This window comes from Anoplophora glabripennis, unplaced genomic scaffold (genome assembly GCF_000390285.2).
Source record: "Anoplophora glabripennis isolate ALB-LARVAE unplaced genomic scaffold, Agla_2.0 scaffold17, whole genome shotgun sequence".
Taxonomy (NCBI): domain Eukaryota; kingdom Metazoa; phylum Arthropoda; class Insecta; order Coleoptera; family Cerambycidae; genus Anoplophora; species Anoplophora glabripennis.
In genome coordinates, this window is record NW_019416231.1 from 2,137,588 (window position 1) to 2,153,407 (window position 15,820).

General features: G+C 35.2%; 2 protein-coding genes across 3 annotated transcripts; one reads left to right on the forward strand and one right to left on the reverse strand.

Annotated features, from left to right (window-relative positions):
• Positions 1-5,437: 5,437 nt before the first annotated feature.
• Positions 5,438-9,190, forward strand: LOC108917784 (probable isocitrate dehydrogenase [NAD] subunit alpha, mitochondrial). 2 transcript variants are annotated; one of them, XM_018724539.1, is made up of 6 exons: positions 5,438-5,563; positions 5,888-6,055; positions 6,144-6,322; positions 6,662-6,877; positions 8,302-8,551; positions 8,606-9,190. In XM_018724539.1, exons 1-6 carry the CDS (start codon positions 5,537-5,539, stop codon positions 8,840-8,842), a joined length of 1,077 nt encoding a protein of 358 aa, XP_018580055.1. In that variant the 5' UTR covers positions 5,438-5,536; the 3' UTR covers positions 8,843-9,190. The 2 variants fall into 2 exon arrangements, with proteins under 2 accessions (XP_018580055.1, XP_018580054.1); XM_018724538.1 differs by lacking the exon at positions 5,438-5,563 and adding an exon at positions 5,625-5,795.
• A 2,374-nt stretch (positions 9,191-11,564) lies between these two features.
• Positions 11,565-15,552, reverse strand: LOC108917783 (bifunctional purine biosynthesis protein PURH). Its single transcript, XM_018724537.1, has 8 exons — positions 15,357-15,552; positions 14,965-15,181; positions 14,622-14,897; positions 14,234-14,570; positions 12,496-12,744; positions 12,045-12,444; positions 11,791-11,951; positions 11,565-11,731 (listed from the first exon to the last, which is right to left on the reverse strand). Exons 1-8 carry the CDS (start codon positions 15,376-15,378, stop codon positions 11,612-11,614), a joined length of 1,782 nt encoding a protein of 593 aa, XP_018580053.1. The 5' UTR covers positions 15,379-15,552; the 3' UTR covers positions 11,565-11,611.
• Positions 15,553-15,820: the final 268 nt, after the last annotated feature.

Here is a 15,820-nt window from a genome sequence, read left to right on the forward strand (position 1 = left end):
CGGTTAACTCTAAGGAAAGGAAACGACTAAAAATTGACGTACAATCCAAAATTGCAGTTATATACAGGGTGTTCCATTTAAAATAAGGAAGATGACATCAACTTCCGGTATAACCGGAAGCGTTAGGTGGGCGCCATTATTTTAGTTGAAAAGGGCATGCCCGAAAACACTATTGCCCAAGTTGTCTTTGAAATATGTCGAATGTCTCGTCACCGTGAGACACCCTGTACATCTTTGAAGCCTTCCTTTTTGAGATGTAGACATTTAAAAAAACTTATTATATCTCGAAATATCTTCTGAAATACAAGAATTCCTTTAATTTTCCGTAGTGCAAGATCAGGGCACCTACGTACCTTTTCTGTTTTGTCGAGAATTTTGTAAAAAATACTCAATAATTATGATTAATTCACGCGTTAATAGTATCGGAAAAGCATTCTACGGGGTGTCATTATGTTTATAATACCGTACGCGATTTCTGTACAATGAACAGGCTTGTACAGTTCAAGAAATGTACAGATAAATGTAAAAAGTAAAAATATGATTTTTTTTCCTTATTCTAAATGTGTTGTCAGCTTGTATACTGCCTTACACCCTGGAGAAAACTTGTACAATTGGTACAGTGAAGAGATATTGTCACTAACTTGCTTAAATTTTCTAAAATCCTCCTCAAAAGCCTGCTATAAATTCACTGCAAATCACGCATGGCAAAATCCCCCTTAAAAGTTGTTTTAATCTCTATTTTTACTAGTTCCAACTGATACTATTTTACTAAACGTGCATTTGCTAGGTAACAGATGGAAAACATCCCGTTTCGCCGTTGTGCTATAATATTAAACGGTAAACCTGGGGGTCATTCAAAGTAATACGCTACATGATAGGGTTAGCGTGTATTATGGAAAACATGGCACATTGTGATGTACAACACCGATACTCATGCAACTGTAAATCAGTGGATTATTCCAAATAAAAAGTTTGAATTATATTCGCTGCTAAATCAACCAAATTGATAACAATAAACGCATTGGGCGCGCGATTTTCCCAAATAATTGGATTATACGGCGTTGCGAAGTGAGGATTGATTTTATTTAATTGATATTTGATAAAACGATTCCGCTGCGCCCACAAAAACTAATTTACCGTAGATGAGTTATAGTTTTATTAGGAGGTCTGTATGGCGTAAATGAAAAAGTCGTTTCAAGATAATGAAAAAATTTCCACGAAAATTTTGCACGTTTTCTTGCAGAAAAAATATCGCAGTAGGCTAACAAGGGGTGTAGAATAACGTAATATCATCAGATTTTACATTTCTTTTGCATATGTCAAAGGTTTGTACATTTATAAATCGAAATACGTGTTGTGCAAAACTTATTTTGTATAGTTTTCAGAACGCCTATAATTATTATACTCACAAATCTTGCTTTTCGAGGCAGAAGAAGTAGGTAAATTTCTGTAGAAAGGATAATTCAAAATGATTAAGTCTCCCCGAGAGCAGAGTGGTGAAATATTAATATAATGTGTCGTCATTTTCGCATCAATGCAAATGCGGAGCCTTCTTCCACCGGAAAATCTTATTTTCTCCAACTCGGGCTATTCCTCCTTTTTGCGCATTTGTAGCATTTATGCATGTAGATTTGGGCGGGATGGGGAGTGTCGATTTTAACGCCACTGAGCGGATAATATCTCAGATCGGATAAGCGCAACATTAAAATCGTATATAGGGTGTTATTAAATGAAGAAACGTGAATTATAAGCTAAGTGTGTTTGAACACTTGGATGGATGTGTATAAAATAACAAATTGTTGCTTACATTTATTGTTATTTTGCATAAATTGACTGACAAAGCTCACACATTCATATCTCACACTTACATTCAAGTAGAAAACTTTCGAGCAAGTCTCATATTTGAATCACGTAGTTTCGACAACTTGGCAACGTCGTACAGAGCGCAGCTGTGTGAGAGAGATTGATGGATGGCACAAAGTTAGGTTAGGTTAATGTTAAATATAGTGGTTTGGTAAGTTTTTAAAAGATTACGCAGGAATCATCGTAATTGTTAGATTTATTTTATTAGTTCCTTTAAACGAAAAGAGGAAACTGGAACGAAAAAGATTTTAGTTCAAAATTTTGTAGTGGCAGCGCGCGAGCAACCTAACCTTTCTTAGATGTGCGACGTTGCCACGTTCATTTATGAGAATAAACATGCGAAAAATGTAATATCTTTGTTCCTAGCTGGTCAGTCAACTTTATTTAAGCGTAACTCATAAACTATGTGCATAATTAACTACCTATACTGAAATGTTCATAATTATCTGAAATATTGTCCATTTAGGTGATAACTACCTTAAATTTCAGCCTGTCCACGTAAGTTTTTACTTAATTTACTTAACGACATTTTCTAGAACAAGAAAATGATTATAAATTCCTTCCTAAAGTTAATGGTGAAAGAATATTCCTTCCCACGAAATTATACAATGATATTTAGATTGGGTTAAAACAAAAGCAGATTAAAAAAAATAATGTAGCACACATTCGCCAGCCCGTTCCACATCAAATAAAAAGTATCTGGAGAGCGCAGATAGACTCATTATCGGGCTCGGTGGATAAAACCCTTTGGAGCCGACCGAACCGATCCTATTAATACTTTGAAACGAGACTTTAATGGCAAACATACATTTTTCATTTCCTAGATACGCGGATGGATCATAGCAAGCGTCGGAGCATCGTGCAGGCAAATAGAGCGCGTTGGCGCACAATTGACAAATCCTTATTGTACTCGTCAGTTAAGGGAGGGGGCGGCTGGCGGCGGATGTAAAAATCACCCCCCCGAAGGGGTTGATGCGGCTATATTGAAATCAGACCGCGCTCCGGCTGTGTTTGCGTGTCTCCACCGGCTGGGGTGTGGGCGGAGGGGGGTGGCGAAAGGTTACGCTGGTAATTGTGTCTGAAGGTGGTTTCTATGACGCCTGTATAGGTAGATGTACAATATACGATCACAATTATTTTAACCCATATAGTGATAGTGCAGCACGGAAAGCCTTAAGAGGGATCTATAGCAAATAGGCAACCAGAAATACATTTTTATAGATTTTATTAAACAGTTTGTCTAAATATGGATTAATGCACAAATAACAGACTTTCCTCCATTCTAACGCAGATTTTCTATAAAATAGAGTTAGTTTACATCTCAAATTACTTTTCGTTGTAAAGAAATTTGTAATTTACAATGCTGCTTCTTCAAAAGCGGCTTCAAAAGTTTCTTTAAAATTCTCGTTAAAAGGCTGCTATAAATTCACTGAAAATTACGCATGAAAACGCCCCCCTTAATGTACATCTGCCCTTGTTGCTCTCGGTTAAAGTTCTGTGGGGGCGGGTTCCTTATTTCGGTTCTTATTGGGTCAATATCATTATTATACAGCGAAGAGAATAACCCCCAAAAACTAAAATAATGAAAATTGTTATTAGATAAAAAGATTTGCCACATTGACTCATTAAAATATTGTACGAATCTGCCCAGAGATGCATTTAGCGCGCGCCACTGTCCTACAGGGTTACGTCCTGCCTCGCAACCCGCCACCCTTCATGATCCCGGGTGTTTTTGTTCTTGAAAAGTACTCGTTTCCTGATGGATGCCTGATGAACAGAACATTACTCCACTCTTCAGTTTTTCACGCTGAACCGTCTTCCTATTGTTTTCAATGAGCGACTAAATATTTCAGCTTTCTGTTGCTTCCCCCTCTCTATATAATATTCATTGTGTACCGAATAACCTATTGAACTATTATGTGTATCTCGATAATCCCTATATGAGTACATTATTTATATTAAATGAATTTAGTAGCCGATCCTATGCCAAACATTTTTTGATTAAAAATGATTTTTTGTGCATGGAAATAAAAAAATTAATCCCAAAAACTACTAAGCGTACAAATTTGGATCTGCTTGAAAAGCTTATGGCATTAGTTTTTCTCTAATTCTATAGTTTGGCTAAAATTGAACTTTTACCCCATAGAATGCATCTTATGGGGACACCAGTCTTTGCAAATAGTTTCCATTAATGACATACGTAAGTAACAAACAATTCTATAAGTTTCCCTAGCAAAAGTAATGAATGACAATCGGCATTATACATGTTAAATCTGTTTTCTAATAATTTTTAAATTAATTAATTAATCCGATTTGAATATTAAGGAGTCGACAACGTTTTGGATTCATAGGACCTTACGAAGAAGCTTCTGATATCAGTATTTTCATAAAGTCGTTAGAATTGAAGTGTGGCGCCATCTATTCACAATCTAGAGAAATGGAACGTTATGATAGTTGATTCTAGATGGCGCTGAATAGTAACAAAATGAAATAAAATTCTACAAATATAATAATATACATTGAAAAACAGCTCAACGTCTAAGATAATCGCAAAAAATATTTAAAAATTACTATAATCATTGCCCATACCATGGGACAAGTGAGTTTCGAGTCGACAGAATAGCATTTTGAAAAGCCGCGCATCTGTGAGCATTCATATTTAGTAAAGCCTTTACCAAAAAAAAACAAGCTAGTAATGTTGGGAGATTGTAAAGATCGGATGCTTTGAACCAGTCGAAAAAGTTTAACTTTTAAATTTGTTAGGAAGTAGGTATTTGAATTAAGTGTGTGAAATAAATAATAGAAGCTATGTAATGTCCTTGAATTAAAATCAGATCAGTGTGCCATCTATCCACCAACTCTCGAAATAAGGAAGTTCATGGGATTAAGGTTAGATGGCTGTTTATAAATTAATCATTTTAAAAAATTAAATGTAAAGATAAAAGTAAAGAAAATCGTATAAAGACGAAAAGCCACTCTACTTCACAGTTTCCCACATGTGAAAAATTTGTAAAACGGTTAGAGGTAGGTACAAACCTTAGTATATTATTAGTTATATCCCTTTATTTAAATAATTGTTCATTATGTTCAGGATAGTACACTACATTTTTTATATTTTATATCTATAATAAATCTTTCGAAATATGTTACATATAATATATTGAAAATAAGTCAAAACCATAAAAAAAACGTATCCCAGTATTTTTTTTATTTTGCATTACTGTGAATTTTATTAGGATAGGTATTCGGACTATACATGTAAAACAAAATGAAAATTATTTTATTTATGTTTTTAAGAAAGGAATTTATTATCTGAAATTGTTAATTAATATCAATGATTTTAGACATATTTTAAGTTAATGTTAAAAGAGTGTAATGATAGTAAACATATCTAATCTATCTTAATTTCGGTTAAAAAACAATGACCCGCCTATTTAAAATTAGAACAAGATATTTAGTTTGTTTTTAATTTTATTGACATTTCTTCTTGAATTTGCATGGACAATGTATTGACCATTCTGAACGTAGCTCCCTGAAAAATTGTCACAGTTTTCACTGTTATCGATCGCACTTTGAACTAAAAGAAAACCAAAAACCAAAAGTTTGAAGTGACGTTTAGGAGTGACATAAAAGTCCTCTTGCCTCTTGGTTATTTTTAAATTAGAGTTACACCATGGCATCGAGAATTTTAAGAAATTTGGTAAGTATTTACGCATGAAACTTAATTAAATGAAAAAACGAGCATACCTAATTGCAAATATTAGTCAATATCGTTGGTTATAACGGTGTCGCATAAAGCGGTATTTCCCGGAAAAATGAGCGGATTTTTCAAGTATTTCATTGATCTTAAAAGTGGAAATGGCATCTACGATAAAATTAACAAATTCTTTAACAGAACTCCTGCAAAAAATCCTACAGAAAACATAAAACTAGTAAGTAGTTATATAACTTCTTGACAGTAGCCCTTTGACGTCCAATTAAAGGTTATGTCACATGTCAATTTTTTTATTTTCCTTTATTCTAGACTACCACGAAGCCCCTAGGAGCCCGTCTATTTAGCAGTGAAATAAAGAAATGTACAATAATTCCTGGGGATGGTATCGGCCCGGAAATCTCAGCCGCTGTACAACAAATCTTTACAGCTGCTAAGGTCCCGATCGAGTGGGAATCCGTAGACGTTACTCCAGTCAGGGTAAGTCACACACTTATACTAAAATAATAATTTTAATACATTAGTTTTGCGAGCTACAACCTAAATACTATGTAACAAACAATTATAGGGTCCCGATGGTAAATTTGGTATACCACAAGCGGCTATTGACTCTGTGAATCGCAACAAAGTGGGTCTGAAGGGCCCTCTGATGACTCCGGTAGGAAAAGGCCATAGGTCTCTGAATCTCGCATTACGTAAAGAATTTAATCTCTATGCCAATGTACGACCTTGCAGAAGTCTGGAAGGGTAAGGGTTACTTTTTTAATAATTTCAGGCATTTAGAGGATCCAAAAATGTATTTTTAATTACTTATTTTTATAAACTATGATTATCAATGAAATACGATAGACATAATCTGTTGATTTATTAGATTTTCTTTGAATTAAAAAATTTAAATTAATTAGCAATTTTTTACGATTAAAAACAAAGTGGTGAGGAAACTACTTAAAATTAACTCCATATATAAATTTACAGAAAAGCACGCCCGGTCAGAAACCCTGCCTGTTGAAACTTAATATAAGAAGTGGACAGTGAAGTGTTTGAAATCGACCGAATCGTTTCCTTACTGACCGATTTCTGTTGCAGATACAAAACTCTGTACGACCACGTCGACGTCGTTACGATACGTGAGAACACGGAAGGCGAATATTCAGGGATTGAACATGAAATCGTGGAAGGTGTCGTTCAGAGCATAAAATTGATCACCGAGGACGCGTCGTGGAGGGTGGCCGAATTCGCCTTCCAATATGCCAAAGATAATAACAGGAGGAAGGTCACCGCCGTACATAAGGCTAATATTATGTGAGTTTTCGATTTCTTAACAATTCTTCAGTTTTCAAATCAAGCCCATCAATACTCATTAATCAATTAAATAATCAATTATATAATTATTCGTTAATTAATTAACAATTTAAATAATTAATTCATTAATTAATTAACAATTTAATTAATTAATTAAATTGTTAATTAATTAGTCGATTATATAATTATTGATTAATTCATTAATTAATTAATATTTTGTAATTTTATTAATCAATAATGAATGGATGATGAATTTTAAATATGCATAAAGTTTTTGAGATTTTTTCCAATATCGATGCAGTTTTGAGATTTTAGATGTTATCCTCAAGTTCATCTTGAAAACCCCTCACGATTACTCATATTTACGATATTTCAAGTGTTCTAACTTTCCGTTATCTTTTATTGTTTTACAATAGTTTCCTATCTTGACTCTGTCGCGTCTGGCTGATATGTTTATATTGGAGTCTAGTCTAGACAATAAATTATTTCGCAACGGGTGATAACTTAATCCGTTTCTAATTGCGGTACCGGCTTGCTCTTGATTAATTTCCAATTTAGTCATCGATAAGATTAGATAAACTGTTAATTATGTAAGAGATGCTCGTGAAGATTACTGAAACGAGTGCCCAAAATATTTAAAACAGTTAGTCGTGTTTATTGATGATAAACGCGGCAGTTATCTGAACGATTTCCATTGCTTGAAAAATTTTCTTTGCGGAAAATTTTGTCTTTTTTCTTAGAAATCTCATTGATACTGAAAACCACTAATAAAGCTTGTAAAATTTTAAGTGGCATCGAAATTCTTAAGCTTTTAGCGGACTTGTGATTAAATGAACCCAAGTTTCGTCAATCTACATCGGACATCCTCAGAGATATCTTTCGGTTTTTCTAATATCGACACCCTTTATCTCACGAAAACGAAGCATTTACGAACCACGTTCAAATGAAATCTTTTGTTAAGAGGGTTCTATAGCAAATAGGCAACCAGCGATACATTTTTATAGATTTTATTACACAGTTTGTCTAAATATGAATTAATGCACAAATAACAGACTTTCCTCCATTCTAACGCAGAGTTTCTAAAAAATGGAGTTAGTTTGAAACTTAAATTACTTTTTGTTGTAAAGAAATTTGCAATTTGCCGCTTTTGGCATCGTAAATTACAAATTTCTTTACACCAAAAAGCAATTTGAGTTTCAAACTAATTCCATTTTATAGAAAATCTGCATTAAAATGGGGGAAAGTCTGTTATTTGTGCATTCATTCATATTTACACAAACTGTGTAATAAAATCTATAAAAATGTATTGCTGGTTGCCTATTTGCCATAGAGCCTTCTTAAAATAATTTGTTCTGTCATCATATCATTTAAAACCTGGATCGCTCCGTGAAAACAAGCTTTTCACTTATCAACCCCCTTTCCAGGCGTATGTCTGACGGCCTGTTCTTGAGATGCTGCAGGGAAATGGCTAAAAAATACCCGGACGTTAAATTCGAGGAGAGATACCTCGACACCGTCTGCCTCAACATGGTGCAGGACCCGACGTTGTACGACGTACTGGTGATGCCGAACCTGTACGGTGACATTCTATCCGACATGTGCGCCGGTCTCGTCGGAGGGTTGGGCCTCACGCCGTCCGGCAACATCGGAATTAACGGGGCCTTATTCGAGTCGGTAAGCGAAACGGTTTCGTCGTAATTTCATTTACTCTCATACGGTTTGTTTCAGGTGCACGGTACCGCCCCCGACATCGCCGGGCAGGATAAGGCCAATCCCACCGCCCTCCTCTTGTCCGCCGTGATGATGCTGAGGTACATGGGTCTGAACAGTCACGCTTCCGTCATCGAGAACGCCTGCTTCCAGACGATCAAGGAGGCGAAGTATCTCACCGGGGACCTGGGGGGCAAGGCCAAGTGCTCGGAGTTCACGAACGAGATCTGCGAGAAGATCGGCAAAACTGCGTAGGATTAGTAAACAGTAAGAATGCTCATTAAAAGTATCGTTACGTAAGATGACAGATTGACATTTTTGATTTTCTCGTTAGCCCGTTTTCTGTATATAAGTGTTTTTAGCTCGGCCCCTCGGGAACGTTGGGCGTAACGTGTATATACAGGCTAGTCTAGATGGAGTTATGTTTATTTTGTCCAAAGTTGCCGTTTTATCGAGGCAAGTAGTCAGCATTTTTACGTCCTTTCGAAACTCAAAGATATTTTTAGTTTAATGTCATCATGCTGTAGAGAATTTTATTTATACGTTTTACTAATGCAATTTATTTATTTATGTCGTCCTATAAGAATAAACATGTTGCGAGATGTTCGTCGTTTGTTTTTAAACTCCCCCGTCGAAGGTTCCCTAAACGTCTAACTTGTAAATCTGAAAAGCGTGATCGAGTTCGGAGACAAAAATTTTTCTTGCACGATGGAAGTTCCGAGTTACAAGTCAAAAAAAACATTTTAAGTCGGAAAGGTCCAACTTGTAAATCGGAAAAGTATTTTCAAAAAAAAATTGACTTTCAGGTGCGAAAACAAAAATTTGGTGTTCTGGAAAAAGTTTTATTTACAAAATTGAAATTCTGAGTTAGAACTCAAAAAATATTACTTCAAGTCGGAAGAATTCAATTTGAAAGTCGGAGAAATAAATTTACTACTTTTAAAGAAATATCCGAGTTATAAGATCAGAAGAATATATTTCCGAGTTGGAAAAATATAATTCCAAGCCAAAAAAAAATTGACACAGGAATAAGTGGCGAGTTGCAAATAGTACAATTATTCTTATCGGAAAGACCCAACTCATGTCAGAAAAGTGTAAAATAGAAAAAATCCAAGTTGGAAAAATATAAATCCAACTTACAAGATGAAAGTTCTGGGGTACAAGTCAGAGAAATATTCAAGCTCAGGAAAATTTGCCCTTCAGAGGGTTTTATAGCAAATAGGCAACCAACAATACATTTTTATAGATTTTATAGGGTTTGTCTAAATATGAATTAATGCACAAATAATAGACTTTCCTCCATTCTAACGCAGATTTTCTATGAAATGGACTTTGTTTGAAACTCAAATCCCTCTCTGGTGTAAAGAAATTTGTAATTTACGGTGGGGTTTGTTCAAGAGCGGCAAATTACAAATTTCTTTAAAACAAAAAGTAATTTGAGTTTCAAACTAACTCAATTTTATAGAAAATCTGTGACAGAATGGAAAAAAGTCTGCTATTTGTGCACTAATTAATATTTATTAAGACAAACTATGTAATAAAATCTATAAACATGTATTGCTGGTTGCGTACTTGGTACTGAAATACAAATTTTTCAGTGGGATTTTCCTTACTCGGAATAATACTTTTAACTTGTAACCTGGACCTTTTATCTTGCAAGTCAAATGTACCCAGAACATTTTTTTGACTCTTCAAGAATTGTTTCGAACCTATCTTACTCGGAATAATATTTTAGCGAATAGGCAGCCAGAAATACAAATCTGTAAGAGATGCTCGTGGAGATTATTGAAACGAGTTCCCGAAATATTTAAAACAGTTAGTCGTGTTTATTGATAATAAACTCGGCAGTTATCTGAACAATTTCCATTGCTTGAAAAATTTTCTTTGCGGAAAATTTTGTCTTTTTTCTTAGAAATCTCATTGATACTGAAAACTACTAATAAAGCTTGTAAAATTTTAAGTGGCATCGAAATTCTTAGGCTTTTAGCGGACTTGTGATTAAATGAACCCAAGTTTCGTCAATCTATATCGGACATCCTCAGAGATATCTTTCGGTTTTTCTAATATCGACACCCTTTATCTCACGAAAACGAAGCATTTACGAACCACGTTCAAATGAGGGTTCTATAGCAAATAGGCAACCAGCGATACATTTTTATAGATTTTATTACACAGTTTGTCTAAATATGATTTACTACACAAATAACAGACTTTCCTCCATTCTATCGCAGATTTTCTATAAAATGGAGTTAGTTTGAAACTCAAATTACTTTTTGTTGTAAAGAAATTTGCAATTTGCCGCTTTTGGCATCGTAAATTACAAATTTCTTTACACCAAAAAGCAATTTGAGTTTCAAACTAACTCCATTTTATAGAAAATCTGCGTTAAAATGGGGGAAAGTCTGTTATTTGTGCATTCATTCATATTTACACAAACTGTGTAATAAAATCTATAAAAATGTATTGCTGGTTGCCTATCTGCTATTGAGCTCTCGTGAATATAAATATTTTGCGTTATACCTGACTTACAAGACGGAAATTGCAAGTTACGAGTCGGGAAAATATTTCTCCGAGTTAAAAAAATGCAATTAGTTCGGAAAAATAATTCCGATATGTAACTCGGAACTTTTAGTTTGTAGGTCGGTCCTTCTCATTTAAAACCCAAAATTATATTTCTCCGACTCGGAAATATATTTTTTCGACCGTGACTAGGATCCTCCGTCTTATAACTCAGATATTTCTTTTAAAAGTAGTAATTTTATTTCTCCGCTTTATAAATTGAATTTTTCCGACTTTTTGACTTCTAACTCCGACCTTCAATTTTGTGAGTAAAACTTTTCTCAGAAATTTCTATTTTTCGCACTTGCAAGTCCAATTTTTCTTAATATACCACCCCTTCTTCCACACAACTCTCTATTCGGTGAAAAAAGTTTGTTTTTTCAGAATAATCAAAGTAAATATTTATTTATATAGTGCAATATAATATCAAAACAAATATGTGAAAATATTTAAAAAAAAAATCAATCAGTGGTGGAAGAGACGGAGATTAGTATGGGCCATCACAATTTTGTGCTCATTGCAAGCTTTAATAACTTCCTCGTCGTTAGTAGAACCGGCCGGACTGCCGACGAAAGACACGCCACTCTGGAAAATAAAATTTCTCAATGAAATACAAGACCGAAAAAAAATTTGCAAGAATTTACCAGCCGGGCCCTGTCTATATTGTCACGGAACGGGAAAAACGCGTCCGACCCCAACGCCACACCGGACAGCTGGCTTAACCAGGTCCTGCGTTCACTTTCCGTAAACTCGACGGGCACCTCGTTATACATAGCCTCAAAAATAGCTCGGTCCATATCCTTCCCTGAAAAATACAGAAGTTTTTTGTAACGTTTCATTCTGGAATCGAAAACAATCGTCCCGAGATCCGAGATTTCCGCCCTGAAAACTAACTTACCGACCGAGCCGTTGACGAAGTTATCGATAGCGTTCGATATTTCCGCCCTCTTGACCCCCTTCTTGAACTTCATATTAAGAACCTTGGGGTGCTGCCTCAGCCACCAGTTATCCGCCTTGTCGCCGGCCAGCCTAGTGCAGTGGATCCGGGACTGTTGACCCGCCCCGATACCGACAACCTGACCGTCCCTGGCGTAGCACACGGAGTTGCTTTGTGTATATTTCAAAGCGATCGTGGCCACTATCAAGTCCCTGACAGCGGATTCCGGGAGATCTTTGTTATCAGTCACGATATCGGTAAAGAGGGAGGAATCGATAACCGCGTTGTTTCTCTGCTGTTCGAGCGTCAAGCCGAACAGGACTTTCCTCTCGATAGGATCGGGAATGTAATCGGGGTCAATCTGTAAAAAAATTTATCATCGTTTGTCGGGGTGTTTTTATGGTAGTGTTACCTGGAGGATGCAGTAGTTCCCGTTCTTCTTCTTCTTAAGTAGTTCAAATGCCTCTGGCGAGTATCCGGGTGCAATTATGCCGTCCGACACTTCTCGCGATACCAGCCTGGCGGTTATGTAGTCGCATTCGTCCGAGAGGGCCACGAAGTCTCCGAAGGAGGACATACGGTCTGCGCCTCTGGCTCTCGCGTAGGCCGTGGCGAGAGGAGTTAGTTTTTCTTGTAGGTCGTCCACCATACAGAGTTTTGCCTAAAATTAATTATGGGGTCAATTTCGACACTTTTGGTGGTTTTCTCTATTTCCTGAAGAGGCAGAGAAGAAGTAGTTGTTAAGGCTCAGACTCGATTTTCAAAAAAAAAAAAAATGCAAGAGATAAATGTTTATAAATTTTAGTTGTTTTCTCTACAAAAATTTTTAATTGTGAAGTTTTTACATCTATTTTACTATCTACACGAGATGATTTCCTAACGGATTGAATTTTTTGTTATTTAGTTACGGAATTTACCAGTTTTATCAATTTTTTAGACAGTAGAGTATTATACACTCAAACTTTTATTATAGTTGCTTCAATAATCGTTGTTTATGTTTTTGATTTGAATTGCAAAATAAGAAAAAATGATAAAATGTAAATTAGGAAACTCTTGACCTTTCTTTATATTTTGATAAATCGTTTTTATTCATATTTTACGAAATAACATTGCAAAATGGTTAAGCAAAAGCAGAAATTTTACAGCTTTGAATTATATTAGATTTAAATTATGAACTTCAAAGAATTTATTTGAAAAACATTTACGTCATAAAATTTTATCTAATTTACAACATGATAAAACTATAAAAATTTTGAAATGCAGTCAAATTGTCGAAAATACCTCGTTTTTTTACCAAAATAGTTCCGTAAACAAACACGTAAAAATTAGGAAAAATTCGCTTCAATTTCAAAATAGCGTCCAAAGTTCGCAAGTTTTTTTCATTTAAAAAAAAATTTTTAGACGAAATTTGTAGAAAATTTTATAACAAAAATATTGAACCCAGCCTTCTATATCTTTAAAACGAAAAAAGATTTTTTTACGAAACTTTCAGAATATGTAGTCCTTGGCAAGTAGAATAAGTGCGTTTTTGTAAAATTGCAAAATATTTGAGTTTTTGCAAAAATTGAGTTTTTCAAAACAAAAACATTTTTTTCAAGTTTCAATAAATCATACAGTGATGCACTTACGTGACCCATCTTGGGCTTAAAATTTTCTCCAAGAGTTGCACTTTCCTGTGCAAATTGTGCGCGTATTACAAAATAATTGGAAATATGCGAAAAATCTACCGAAACTTTGACTTCTTTCTGAAATTTACACATGTTGTAGTCGAATACTTTTACTTCAATATAAAAAATAGTCCGCAATGATCGACCCCCTTTTTTTTACAGTAAACTTAATTTCGTTGGACCCCGTAAAATGCTTGCTCCGCTCCACACAACAAACAACCGTTCAAAATTGAGCGAGCACTAACTGAGAACGCTGAGTCACATTCTTTCTCCCCCCACCACGAGCATCAACGTCGTATCAATGAAATTTTAAGGTTCTAACATTTCAACACCCTGTGTCTCAAACACACAACATTCGTACATTTCTTTTTCTTTGAAATGACCCAAGGAATCACCACTTTTACCAACGGAGAGTACTTTTTTTATATTTTCTTCAACTGATTGAAAAATATGTTGGTTTAAGCAAAAAAAAAAAATATTTACCTGGTTTCCGTTCAATGGAACCCCCACCGCCGCCCCAGCAGGTGAAACGTGCTTAAAACTGGCCGCAGCGGGCAAACCTAAAGAAGCTTTGAGCTCCTTAACCAGCTGCCAACCGTTGAGGGCGTCGCAGAGGTTTATGTATCCCGGGGAACCATTCACGACAGTGAGTGGTAACTTCGATAAAGTAGTGTAAAGTTGAGCAGGCTTCTGATGTGGATTCATGCCGTATCGTAGAGTCAACTGTGAGACGCCGTTCGAAAACTGCTTGCGGAAATAATCGGAAATTGCCAAGTCGTAGTCCGACGTGTGGGTGAAAGCCTTAAGGGCCAAAGCTTGTCTGAAATATTTAACGTTACAAAAAGTATTGTTAACGATCAGTTTTACAAACCTGGTTTCGAGAGACGTATCCTTATTTGGATTACTTCTTATTTCATTGATAACCTTTCCATAATCGGAAGGATCGCAAATTACAGTGACCCTAGAATGGTTTTTGGCTGCCGCTCTTAACAGAGTCACGCCGCCGATGTCAATATTCTCGACCGCATCGGCTACATCAACATTGGGTTTTGAGACCGTTTCGACAAATGGGTATAAATTACAGACAACGATTCTTATCATTTCAATATTCTGCGCTTTCAAATCGGCCTGGTCTGATGGTATCAACCTAAAAAGTCAAATCCAGGTAGTAATGAAAGAAATAGGTAACGAATCTGGGAAAAATAATTATTCACCTTGATAAAATTCCGCCGTGTACTGCTGGGTGCAAGGTTTTAACCCTGCCCCCCAATATTTCAGGGGCTCCCGAAATATCAGATACATCCTTAATGGAAAGGCCTGCACCTCTAAGGATTGCAGCAGTACCACCGCTTCCCACTAATTGGAAGCCTAAGCTACTCAAATTTTTACCTAATTCTATCAAGCCATTTTTGTTCGAAACGGACAATAATGCTGAAAAAAAATAGCACAAACGAATTATTTACAAACGAAATGTCTTTCAAAAAATATTAATAACTTCTAACAAATGGTTTTTTTAAATAGGTACTTTACCATTCATTCTTCTTAAATCGTAGATATTTTTATTTTAAATGTTTGTATAGGTTATGTACACCATGTGTTCACTTACCGATATTTCCACCTGTTGCCATTATGATTATATTTTAAAAAATCGTATAAAATTGAAAGCTGGATATACTTATTATTATTTTTATCACTATTCGACTTTACCACCAGCAAAGATCAACTAATAAATTTGATAAACCGCCGTTTGTTTAAATTTAACGTGACGATTTAGTAATGCAGGAGGTCAGAAGCAGAGGTCATCATAATGATAAACTTAAATTGATTAACTAATCACTGCTATTTATTGTTATAAGAAAATATGTTTAATATTGACCACATACATGTGTTTATGTTATTCATTAGTTTATGTTAATTAGCGATAACTGTATTTTTGCCTTATTATTACTTTGTTTTTGAGAGTACCTACCAAATATATCATGAAAAATAAATTAATAAATCAATGAAACGATTGCATGATCAATATGTAAAAATCTACAACTGCAAGCAATATATTTATATTTTATAGAA

Coding starts and splice junctions, on each gene's coding strand:
- LOC108917784 (XM_018724538.1), top strand. CDS start 5,679: ATGAGCGGATTTTTCAAGTATTTCATTGATCTTAAAAGTGGAAATGGC. Junction 6,323..6,661: donor CCTTGCAGAAGTCTGGAAGG/GTAAGGGTTACT, acceptor TTTCTGTTGCAG/ATACAAAACTCTGTACGACC. Junction 8,552..8,605: donor ACGGGGCCTTATTCGAGTCG/GTAAGCGAAACG, acceptor GGTTTGTTTCAG/GTGCACGGTACCGCCCCCGA.
- LOC108917783 (XM_018724537.1), bottom strand. CDS start 15,378: ATGGCAACAGGTGGAAATATCG. Junction 12,745..14,233: donor TTCCATTGAACGGAAACCAG/GTAAATATTTTT, acceptor AATTAATTTTAG/GCAAAACTCTGTATGGTGGA. Junction 12,445..12,495: donor GGAACTACTGCATCCTCCAG/GTAACACTACCA, acceptor ATTTTTTTACAG/ATTGACCCCGATTACATTCC.